We start from the raw sequence: 12,650 nt of genomic DNA, 5'->3' as shown, positions 1-12,650 counted from the left end.
GAAAGCTAGATTGCTATGATCAGCCATGATCACATTGAATGGTGGTGCTGGCTCGAAGGGCCAAATGGCCTCCTGCACCTATTGTCTATTGCCATCTTCGCCAGCAGCACCACTTTCTGTAAATTTAATGGACAAATAAGATATAGTATAAAGCATGTAATCTACAAAATGGCTGTCTCCCTCTCCCATTTAACAAAAGTAATGCATGCCATGGTGACTGATGTGAAACACAAGGGCTTTTCCCTGTGTGGTTAGGCTTTAGCTGCACCATGTCATTCCACCCTCCTCCTGCCTGAATAACGATGATTCATTTTCTCCACAGGCTCCGGCTGATACCAGCGCCTGCTGCTGTTAACATGTCGAGCACCTCTCCAGGTACACAGAAGCGCAAGGAGGAAATTCAGAAAGGATTACACTTTATTCAGTAAGGAAGGCTATGCTACCTCTCTGGTTTTTTTCCGAAAAAAACAAAACCTTCTGTAGTCATGTAAATGCAAAGATAATGGGCATCGGGTTATTGCATGGCCTAAGGTCCCAGATTTAGTTTTTGCTCCATAATGATCGAGTTGATTTTATCTGCAGCAGTGGATGGGCCCTCCCTGTCTTTCAGTGCCTGTGACTCAGCGACGAGGATCTGCTCCAATTTCTTTTGCCAGCCAGTGAATTTGTTGAAGTCAAAAAATAATATGATTTTGCACAGTTGTAGAGTAATAGAATCATACAGTGTGGAAACAAGCCCTGCGACCCAACTTGCCCACACCGACCAACATGTCCCATCTACACTAGTCCCACCTGCCTGCATTTGGCCCATATTCTTCCAAACCTGCCCTATCCATGTACCTGTCTAGTTGTCTCTTAAACGTTGCCATAGTCCCTGTCTCAACTGCCGCCTCTGGTAGCTCATTTCATGCACCCACCACCCTTTGTGTGAGAAGGTTTCCGCTCAGATTCCTATTAAACCTTTCCCCCATCACCTTAAACCTATGTCCTCTGGTTCTCGATTCCCCTACTCTGGACAAGGGACTCTGTGTACCTACTCTGTCTAAAAAGACAATCTCCTGATGCTTAGTGTCTCAAAGGTAACAGACTGCAGATTTTAGCCTTCCTATGATTTCCCTCCACCTGCAACCTAAAACGCCCATGTCTTCTCTCATTTGTGAAGAATTTGACTGGTTGCTGACTCTAATCATCTTTCTGAGTATCAAACATTGGCCATGCTTGTGTCTGCACTTTCAGATCAGATAGGAATTCTCTTTAAGTCCAGACAGCATTTTAGACTGGAGCACGTTATCACTGCTAAGGTTCTCTCTTGAGATATGGAGATATAGTTCAGATAAACCAACATCCCATGCCTTATTCAAATGACAGATTTCCTTGTTTGAATCGAGATAATTTGAATTGTTGAAGGCTATCCACATCTCATCAGATACTGTAGGTGATCGTATTGTTGGTCTTGACCCTCCTATGACAAGCATATGTATTTAATTTACAATGCAAGTCTTACATCCTATGCTGCTGGATCATGTATTTTCCCCATCTCCTACCTCGAAGGTCAGTTGCAGTTCCTTCAGAGTAAGTTCAGCAAACATGTGGCACAGATGGTAGAACTGCTGCCTCAGCATCAGAGACCTGGGATCGATCGTGATGTCTGATGCTGTCTGTGTGGAGTTTGCACGTTCTTCCTGTGACCACATGAGTTTTCTCCGAGTGCTCTGGTTTCCTCCCATATTCCAAAGACGTTTGGTGTTATAATTTCATTAGCCTCTGTAAATTATCCTTAGTGTGCAGGGAGTGGGTGAGAAAATGGGATTAAATAGAACTATAGATGGTCAAAAGGATACAAATTGCTTGGGTAACTCACGAGGTTAATCCCCGGGATGGCGGGACTGTCATATGAGGAAAGATTGGAAAGACTGGGGTTGTATTCACGGGAATTTAGAAGGATGAGAGGGGATCTTATAGAAACGTATAAAATTATAAAAGGACTGGACATGTTAGATGCAGGAAAAATGTTTCCAATGTTGGGGGAGTCCAGAACCAGGTGCCACAGTCTAAAAATAAAGGGGAAGCCATTTAAAACTGAGATGAGAAAAAACTTTTTCACCCAGAGTTGTGAATTTGTGGAATTCTCTGCTACAGAAGGCAGTAGAGGCCAATTCACTGGATGAATTTAAAAGAGGGTTAGATAAAGCTCTAGGGGCTCGCAGAATGAAGTGATATGGAGAGAAGGCAGGAACGAGCTACTGATTGTGGATGATCAGCCATGATCACAATGAATGGCGGTGCTGGCTTGAAGGGCCAAATGGCCTCCTCCTGCACCTATTTTCCATGTTTCTATGTCTATGTTTCTAACTCAGCGGGTCAGGCACCGTCTCCGGAGAACATGAATAGGTGACGTTTTAAGTCGAGACCCTTCTAGGGAGAACGTAGAAACTCCGCACGGACAGCACCTGTAGTCCGGATCAAACCCCGGTCTCTGGCGCTGTATGGCAGCAACTCCACCACTGTGCCGCCCTTGAATGCATAAATGTTGTTAGCTTCAAGTGCTTCTTCTGTTAGCATCGATGTCCAGTGCTTTGCATGTATTCTAGTCATATCAACGCGAGTTACTGCTATTAATGATTTGTGAATGTGTTTTCTTGATTTCCTTTGCTGCTTCACCCCACTTAGACACTTATCTTCCAAACAGTAGGTAGTCACTGTGTTATCACTTCCAAAATGAGTCACGTTGCACTTGCCCATCCTGAAGTCCATTTTCCGGTTACGTTTATACCATCATTATGTTGACCAATTGCCCTCAGCTAAGAGTTGTGATGGAAAAATGGTGCAACTCCAGTAGAGACACTCTGATATTCTTGCTCCAGCTAACTGTACACCAAAATGAGTTCTAGAGGTTGTATCCTTGCCTAATAGGCAATTTTGCTGAGAAATCTCACTGACAATAATGAACATTTCTGCTTCTCCCAACAGATCTCCATTACCTTATCCTGGAAGTCAGGATAAATACGAGGTACATACATCTTTTACCTTATTTGACTACTAACTTGGTTTGATTTGTCTGTTTAACTCACTAAATTAGTGTACGCCACACATAAGGTCATAAGTGATAGGAGCAGAATAAGGCCATTCAGCCCATCAAGTCTACTCTGCCATTCAATCATGGCTGATCTGTCTCTCCCTCCTGTCTCTAAGATAGAGCTGTTAAGGATAGTGGAGTCAGGGGGTATGGGGAGAAGGCAGGAACGGGGTACTGATTGAGAATGATCAGCCATGATCACATTGAATGGCGGTGCTGGCTCGAAGGACCGAATGGCCTCCTCCTGCACCTATTGTCTATTGTCCTAACCCCATTCTCCTGCCTTCTCCCCATAACCCCCGGCACCCGTACTAATCAAGAATCTATCCATCTCTGCCTTAAAAATATCCATTGAGTTGGCCTCCACAGCCGTCTGTGGCAAAGAATTCCACAGATTCACCACCCTCTGACTAGAGACCATGGCCTCATTGGGAAGAGCTCAGTATCCGGCCATCACATGCTATCATGTAATTAAACTGTGCTTCATTATTACCCCATTTTAAAACGGCACAACAGTCTAGCACAGAGCTTTGCTTCCAGAAGCCTATTAATGAAAAATTTCCCAGATATTGCGACGCAATAAATCAACTTCGTGGAACCTTACCTGGGACGTAGTTGAAAGTTCCCTTAGGAATTGGTGAGTTTCATTATTAGTAAAAAAAATATGGGCACAATACAACATCTATCATGTTGATAAAACTGTCATCAACGGTTTTGGTACGGAAATCCTGAATTTGCACCTTCCTCGAGGAAACCCTGGCCCGTAAGTATTTGAGAACAGGCCATGCAAGTTGAAGCCACTGCTTGCCCCAGTGGAAAAAGTGAGCATAAGCTTGCATTTGCACCAATTAGCCTTTGGTTCAAATCCAGAATTCTTGCCCTGGACAATCCTTAGGCAATGGCATACGATCTGTCCACACAGACGTGGCTAGGGCAGTGAATTTGATATATGGCTTTAACCTTGTGCACAAATTGTCATTCACTGGGGGGGGGGGGGGGGGGGGGGGCTTGGTTCCATACTTAATCTCATTTAATTTAGAGTACAGAACTCCGCACTAGATTGGTCCATGCTGGATAGTTATTTAGAGATACAGCGCGGAAACAGGCCCTTGCTGCCCACCGGGTCCGCGCCGACCAGCGATCCCCGCACATTAACACCATCCTACACCCACTAGGGACAATTTTTACATTTACCAAGCCAATTAACCTACAATCCTGTACGTCTTTGGAGTGCGGGAGGAAACTGAAGATCTCGGAGAAAACCCACGCAGGTCATGAGAAGAACGTACAAACTCCGTACAGACAGCACCCGTAGTCGGGTTCGAACCCGGGTCTCTGGCGCTGCATTCGCTTCGGTTTTCCGTCAATGCTATGTTCTATGTTCTATGCTTAATCTCACGCTATTGCAAAGGAAATATTTTCTCTTAACTGGCAAACACAATTCTTTATTTTTGCTCCTCCATTCTCTTTCCTCTGTTGAAATGGTCTCCTTAATTTGCGTGACATTTAATTCTGCCTAGTTTAGCTATGCCCGAAACGTCACCCATTCCTTCTCTCCTGAGATGCTGCCTGGCCCGCTGAGTTACTCCAGCATTTTGTGATACCTTCGATTTGTACCAGCATCTGCGGTTATTTTCCTACACAACTAGGTCAATATATTTGGTCACAATGAGGGAAGAAGAATTATCTTGCATATTTTCTGCTTTGGAATAAATCTACATGGGCACTCTGGTTAATCTTAGTGTGGTACTGTAGATGCTGAACACTGTGGATTGATCGAATATGGTGGAATAATGGCGATCGCCTTGCATTCTCCCTGCTCTGTTAAATCAACTGTAGATTCTCATCGGAGAACCAGCATATTCAGAAAAGGCCGAGTTAACCCATAAGCTTTCTGAGATCCATGCTGAGAGAAGGAAGAGTAATACTGTGGCAACTGAACAAACTAAAATGGATGTATCACAAAAAGCTGGAGTAACTCAGCGGGTCAGGCAGCACCTCGGGAGAGAAGGAATGGGTGACGTTTCGGGTCGAGACCCTTCTTCAGACTGAAATGGATGGTCTGATTTGAGGCTGTTATAAAAAAATTCTGCCAGATGACAGCAAGAAGTTGGGAAATGTTGAACAGCAAACTAATAAAGGGTTAAACTTAAATGCACAATTTTGTTTTTTGTTCGTGTTAAGACTTTCCTGCATCAGCTTGTCAAAAACCTACTGGAAGAAGGGAATGAGCTGTACAGAGCGAAGGATTATAAGCAGGCCCTGTTCCAATATGTCGAGGCCTTGAACGTAGCCCAGTATGCAGAATCAGATGATGTTGTGATCACACAGCGTTTGCTGGAGCACCTGTATGTTAATCGAGCAACATGCTACTTCAGTATGGTGCGTATTCACAGGGATTCTATAATTTACAGTTATTTTTAAGGCAAAGGCATACTTCCGCATTATCTTTCGGGTAACGCCAATGAAAGGGAGTATCTGGTCGTTTATCTTATTGCTGTTTATGGGAGCTTGTTAAACATAGAAACATGGAGAATAGGTGCAGGAGAAGGCAATTTGGCCCTACGAGCCAGCACCGCCATTCATTGTGATCATGGCTGATCATCCACAATCAGTAACCCGTGCCTGCCTTCTCCCCATAACCCTTGATTCCACGAGCCCCTAGAGCTCTATCTAACTCTCTTTTAAATTCATCCAGTGAATTGGCCTCCACTGCCTTGTGTGGCAGAGAATTCCACAAATTCGCAACTCTCTGGGTGAAAAGTTTTTTCTCACCTCAGTTTTAAATGGTCTCCCCTTTATTCTTAGACTGTGGCCACTGGTTCTGGACTCCCCCAACATTGGGAACATTTTTCCTTTACTTGTTGTATGAAATTTGGGTCTTGCAATTCCTCCCTCCTCGGAAATACTATTTTGGCTATTACGTTGTTTGGGATACTACGTATCCATGACCCTAGGAAACATCCTACGAGTGTTCAGTTTATTCAAGCTCCTTTTTATACTTTAATAAAATCATTGCTCATTCTCCAATGCTCTAACGGTAGAGGTCCTCGGCTACCCAGCCTCCTCCTATAACTCAAGCCCGCATGGTAACATCCTGGTAAATCTCTCTGCACCCTCTTCAACATGATGACATCTCATAGCTGGGCGACCAAGATTGCTCACAGCCCTCCACGTGTGGCCTCACCAACAACTTGTCCAGCTGCATCACGATGTCCCAACTTTTGTGTTCATAATCCTGAACAATAAAAGCAAACATGTCAAGCACTTGCATCCCCATCCTGTTCACCAAAATGGCCACCTGCAAGGACCTGTACTGATCGTGGCAGCAGGTGAATAAGGTTTACACAGAGACAACATTTGGCCTCCAAAGGGCAAGGCGAGAGACCGATTGATTAAGATATTTTAGGGCTGGTAATGGTGCAGCAAATCCTGGAGAGAAGAAGAAAATTATCAAAAGTACAGGTGCTCCTCAACTTACGATGGGGTTACGCTCCGAGAAACCGAAAATATTGTGGAAATGCGTTGAATACACGTGATCACGTGGCCGGAAGCGAGCTGCGGCTCGCTACGGGTCGCTGCCGTTTGCACCATCGCAAAGTCGAAATATCGCATGTCGAAGCATCGTAAGACGGGGAGCATATGTAAAATTAATCTTTACCTCTCTGACACGGGGCAGTGGGGAAGCAAAGCTCTGTGTCCACGGGTTGCTAACCTTGACTGTTCTTGCAGGGTGTACATGAGAAAGCTCTGGAAGACTGTGAAAGCGCTTTGAAGCTGAATGAAAACAACTATCGGGCACTTTATCGTAAAACCCGAGCGCTCAATGAATTAGGGAAGCATAAAGAAGCTTATGAATGCATAGCCAAGTGTTCCTTCGCTGTTCCCCAGGTGAGTGGTTCTGTTTACAGGTATTTATAACCTTTTGTCTCCTTTTCATCTCCAGTCTTTGCCCACCCATCTGCCAATTGAAAAATCCCCCTCGTCTGTATCCACCTATCACTTGCCAGAAAAAAAGACACTCAGTCCGAAGGGTCTCGTTCCAAAACGTCACCCATTCCTTATTTATTGTTTATATCTCTATCTATTTATTTCTCTATTCATCCACCCATTCATCCATTTATTTATTTATTCATCTATTTATCTATCTATTCATCTATTTATTTATTCCGGTCAATACAATATAACAGATTGACCATACAGTTGTGAAAGTTAAATAGAACAAAATCGTTGTATCAAACAAAACAATATGATATTTTATGACCAAAAAAAAAAGGTGTAGGCAGAAGCCAAAGCTTATTGTGTCTGCCCTTTAATACTTAATAAAAATATAATTTAAAAAAAACACAACATCATAAGTCAGAATCTCTCCAGAGATGCTGTCTGACCCGCTGAGTTACTCCAGCATTTTGTGTGTACCTTCGGGGAAAAAAGACACAAGTTGCTGGAGTAACTCAGAGGATCAGGCGTTTCGGGTTGGGACCCTTCTTCAAGACTGATTGTGGTTGGAAGGGGAGAGGGGAGAAAGCTGGAATATGTCCACTTTAAAAACAAATTATGATTTACCAAACACAGACTCCCATGACGCATTAAAAAAATCTGCCTGCAATCGTCAGGCATCCTCCACAGTTCTCACACTCGCATGTATTTTCTGAAAACTTAATCCCAAACCCCAAGCAACTGCATCTAGGTCAATAATATAAATAGCGACAAGAAAAGATCCCAGCAAAAGCCTCTTGGGACCCGACTGGTAACAGGACTCCAAGTACATCTTGTGCTCTGTTCAAGCATTCGGACTATTCTTAATCCACTGCAGCAGATTGCTTCCAGTCTGTCAGTACTCTATCCTAGAGAGTAACCTGTCATCACATCGAGTCATAGAAACCTACAGCGTGGAAATGGGCTCTCCCGCCCAACTTGCCTAAGTCAACCAAGATGCACCATCTACACCAGTCCCACCCGCCTGCATGTAGCCCATATCCCTCTTATCCTTTCCGATCCATGTACCTGTCCAAATATCTTTTAAATGTTGTTATAGTACCTGCCTCAACTACTTCCTCTGGCAGCTCGTTCCATAATTCCACCAGAGTGTCAACCTCAAGCTATTCCGTTAAGTAGCAAGACCTCTTTTCTGGAAACTCAGTTAAGTCTCTCTGCTTTTTCTCGTTCCACTCTAAATTACCACAACAGGGAAAGTTGAGATCGCTTTGAGCTAATTACTTATCATGGAGATATAACAAATTGCCCCATGTTATACCACCAAGTACCATATTATTCTTTTTGGAAATTGTAAATGTATTGGCTTCCTTCCAGTCTGGGAAATGATCTCTGACTTTGGCAAGCTGCTAAAGATTCAGATAAGAGGCTCATCTAGTATCTTATTTCAATTCAGTCCATTCCCCCTGCAAGGTCAAAAGCAGAAGGTCATAAGTCGATGACTTTATTTTTAACAATAGTTGTTCTCTCCTCCTGAAGATACTGAGATTGATTCCACAAGCACTGTTTACCTGAAAGAACAATTGGACAATTTGCTAGTCCTCATACCATGGACATAGAATACATGCAACAGATTCAGGAGCAGGTTCACAAGTTTGTATGAGTAGAATTAGGCCATTCGGCCCATCGTCCACTCTGCCATTCAATCATGGCAAATCTCTGCCTCCCAATCCCATTTTCCTGCCTTGACACCCGTTCTAATCAAGAATTTATCGATCTCTGCCTTAAAAATATCCACTGACTTGGCCTCTGTGGCAGTGAGTTCCACAGATTAACTACCCTCTGACTAAAGAAGTTCCTCCTCACCTCTCTTCTAAAAGAGCGCCCTTTAATTCTGAGGCTATGACCTTGTGCCCTAGACTCTCCCACTAGTGGAAACATCCTTTCCACATCCACTCAATCTGTGCCTTTCATTATGCCTGTCAGTTCCAATGAGGTCCCCCCCTCAACCTTCCAAACTCCAGCGAGTAGAGGCCCAGTGCTAACCCACTCATTCCTGGAATCATTCTTGTAAACCTCCCCTGGACCCTCTCCAAAGCCAGCATGCCCTTCCTCGGGTATGGGGCCCCAAATTTGCTCATAGTACACCAACTGCGGCCTGACCAGTGCCTTATAGAGCCTCAGACAACAGGCTGCCTGTAATGGCAGAGTGCCTCAAGCCTGCTCCGTCATTACAGACGATGCACTACATCTGCGACTTTTGCTTTCTTTCTACAACTTGCCTCCGTATTATGAGCCACCTCCATATTTGCTAACGAGGACCTCTAACTGGTACAAACCAGGGATTAAACCTGACACTGTTTCATCCATCAGACGAGGCATTTCAATCAGACGAAGCATTTTCTGGCCAATGTGCTGATTACAAAAAAAAGGAAAATAAACTTGGGATGTGAAACTATAGAGGAATTCTGCATTATTCTTTTTTTATATTTAGGATGAAAATGTTGTGAAATTGACACAAGAACTAGCACAGAAGTTGGGGCTACGGATCCGTAAAGCATATATCAGAGCTCAGGTAAGGTGCTCTGGACTTGATGTGTGTCTTTGCCTCTTCCTCTTTTAATTTCCCTACAGATATAAAAAATAACGGGGACAAGATCTACAGGGAGCCAGTGGCAGAGTCTAAATCAAGAATTTATCTATCTCTGCCTTAAACATTTCCACTGACTTGACCTCCACAGTCCTCTGTGGCAATGAGTTCCACAGATTAATTACCCTCTGACTAAAGAAGTTCCTCCTCACCACCCTTCTAAAAGAGCGCCCTTTAATTCTGAGGCTCTGACCTCTGGTCCGACACTCTTCCCACCAGTGGAAACATCCTCTCCACATCCACTCTATCTATGCCTTTCACTATTCTGTAAGTTTCGATGAGGTGCCCCCTCAACCTTCCAAACTCCAGCGAGTAGAAACTCCATCATTAATGTTGGAATAGATGATCGCAAAATTTTAGATGGATGGAGAACAAATATCCCACCAACAAATAAGATAAGATACGAAATCTGTAAGGGTATGAAGGCACCCAGAAATGTGTGCAACATTGCAGTCCACTGGGATAACCCAATTTTCAACATTTTAAGCATTTTTATTTAGAGGGGTTGAATAAATTTCTAGCTCACTAGTTTCTATTCCCGCCACAACACTTTAGGTTGGCAGTCAAAGGGCAGGAGAGGATGCACCGGAGATTTAATGGAGTGATGCTACGGATAAAGGACTTTAGTTAGTGGAGGGACTGGAAAACTGTTATTGCAGGGGAAGTTAAGGGGAGGTTTAAATGTTTATCTATATACTAAAAAATCTTGTTTGTTTGTTTGTTCCTGAACTACAGCCAAAACGGTACGCGATAGCACGACAATTTTAGGCCCACCTTACTCACCGTCGTCTCTTTGGTGCTAATGGAAGAAGTTTCATTGAAATTGCTGTTATATTTTTTAAGTTATCCACATTTTAAAAGTTTAAATCTATCTCCTAGGGAGGGAGGAGGGATAATAAGGGGGATTGAGAGGAGAGGGGGAGGAGGAGAGGGGGAGGAGGAGAGGGGGAGGAGGAGGAGAGAGGGAGGAGGAGAGAGGGAGGAGGAGAGGGTGCTGTACCAATGCAGGAGAGGTTTGGGCCCAACAGGTCCATTTGGTCTAGTAGTTTTTAAAAATGCAAAAAAAACAAATCATTTGGCTTGCGTTGTTAGTGAATGACCTATTTTGATCTTCATTAGTAAAGGTGTCAAAGGATATGGGGAGAAGGCACGGGAATGGGGATGCGAGGGAAAGATAGGTCCACCATGATTGAATGCTGGTGTCGACTCGATGGGCCGAACGGCCAAATTCTGCTCCTCTGACATATGAGCGTATTTGAGTTACCAGCTGCTCCCCCTTATTTTAGCTGTTTTTGTGTTTAAGTTTAGGAAAGAAAACTGCAGATGCTGGTTTAAATCAAAGGTAGACACAAAATGCTGGAGCATCTTAGCGGGTCAGGCAGCATCTCGGGAGAGAAGGAATGGGTGACGTTTCGGGTCGAGACCCTTCTTCAGACTGATGTCAGGGGAGGGGGCGGGACCCCTGACATCAGTCTGAAGAAGGGTCTCGACCCGAAACGTCGCCCATTCCTTCTCTCCCGAGATGCTGCCTGACCCGCTGAATTACTCCAGCATTTTGTGTCTACCTTTAGTTGAATTTTTCATTGGTGACATGTGAAAGCAGGCAAATGATGTGACTGTCCCCAAGGTTTGACTCCACTAATCCCACAACTATTCCTCTTTTTCAGCCTGACGTAGAAACAGTGGGCCTGACACCAATTGGAAATTCAGTGAACACTGGGCATGTAAGTTGACTTTATGCATTTTACTCCAGCGACCCATGATTCTTTCAGAAAACTTTAATAGAGGGACATGCTTTCGTTAAAACGACTGTAGTTTGAATGATTTTCAATAAATCCAAGGGTTTGATATCCATGTGGATGCAAAGGGAATTGGACAAATCAATAACTGGTTAAACATTCAGACACCGTCTCTCTTGTTCTGTCGATGAAAGATGACCCCGTTCGTCCACTAAAAAGATGGTTGTCAAACCTGCATCTTTTCCACAATTGCATTAATCCTTCTACTTTAGAGAGTTGATCGTTAAAATCTTCTCTGGCACCTCACTACAATAATAAGGCCTGGTGTACTGTCTTTTGGACAAAGATACTAGAGGGAACAAGATAGACCACTCGACCCTAAAAACCGTAGTATGTCGTGACGCCATTTTAGTAGGCCGAAACTTGCAGAAACATTTAAAAATAAAAATAATAAAAATCTGTGAATTGATAGATGAGATATATTCTGCATTTTAATGGTTTTATCACTCATACTGTTCCCCCAAAACACTGATTACACTGCGAAAGGCATAACGAACGGCAGGTTTTGCCTACTAAAATGGCTCCTTTGCGTACTACACTTCAGAATAGGCAATTTCAACGGAGAGCTCCATCTTGTTCCTCCAGTATCTTTGCTTTTGGATAAGATATAAAATCTAGGACCCACCAGCTGCATTATTGAGTTCATGTAGATTATTTGGAAAAGAGCGGGAAAGTATTCTCCCTGTCCTGGCTGATATTTATCCTTGAATTAACTTTGCAGAAAACACGGGTTATTATATCATTGCTGTTTAGATTAGTTTAGAGATACAGTGTGGAAACAGGCCCTTTGGCCCACCGCGTCCGCGCCAACCAACAATCACCCCATAGTTCTGCCCTACACTCTAGGGACAATTTACAGAAGCCAATTAACCTACAAACATGCAAGTCTTTGGAATGTGGGAGGAAACCGGAGCAGCCGGATATAACCCACACGGTCTTGGAGAGAACGTACAAACTCTGTACAGACAACACCTGTAGTCAGGATCGAACCTGGATCTCTGGTGCTATAAGGCTACAACTCCACCGAAGTATCAATGTGCCTTCTTTTTTAAGGATTATTGGTGCGTTTGGCTGCAATGAATCCTATAAAACTTTAATCAATTCCTTTAGATCCAAAGTGGATGACCCACATTTGCTTACACTGAAATATATTTTCCATAATTTTACTACTTTGTGTATTGGAAATGTA

General features: G+C 43.6%; 1 protein-coding gene across 1 annotated transcript in view; it reads left to right on the top strand.

Annotated features, from left to right (window-relative positions):
* zc3h7bb (zinc finger CCCH-type containing 7Bb) overlaps positions 1–12,650 on the top strand; it is a 61,392-nt gene that overhangs the window by 9,761 nt on the left and 38,981 nt on the right. The window contains exons 2-7 of the mRNA XM_078430801.1: positions 323–424; positions 2,971–3,010; positions 5,261–5,458; positions 6,809–6,967; positions 9,507–9,587; positions 11,330–11,386. Of these exons, the coding sequence (XP_078286927.1) occupies positions 357–424; positions 2,971–3,010; positions 5,261–5,458; positions 6,809–6,967; positions 9,507–9,587; positions 11,330–11,386 (603 nt within the window). The 5' untranslated portion in view covers positions 323–356. The remainder of the gene's footprint in view (positions 1–322; positions 425–2,970; positions 3,011–5,260; positions 5,459–6,808; positions 6,968–9,506; positions 9,588–11,329; positions 11,387–12,650) is intronic.

The sequence above is a fragment of the Rhinoraja longicauda genome, chromosome 40 (assembly GCF_053455715.1).
Source record: "Rhinoraja longicauda isolate Sanriku21f chromosome 40, sRhiLon1.1, whole genome shotgun sequence".
Classification (NCBI taxonomy): domain Eukaryota; kingdom Metazoa; phylum Chordata; class Chondrichthyes; order Rajiformes; family Arhynchobatidae; genus Rhinoraja; species Rhinoraja longicauda.
This window is presented reverse-complemented; position numbering and strand designations above follow the sequence as displayed.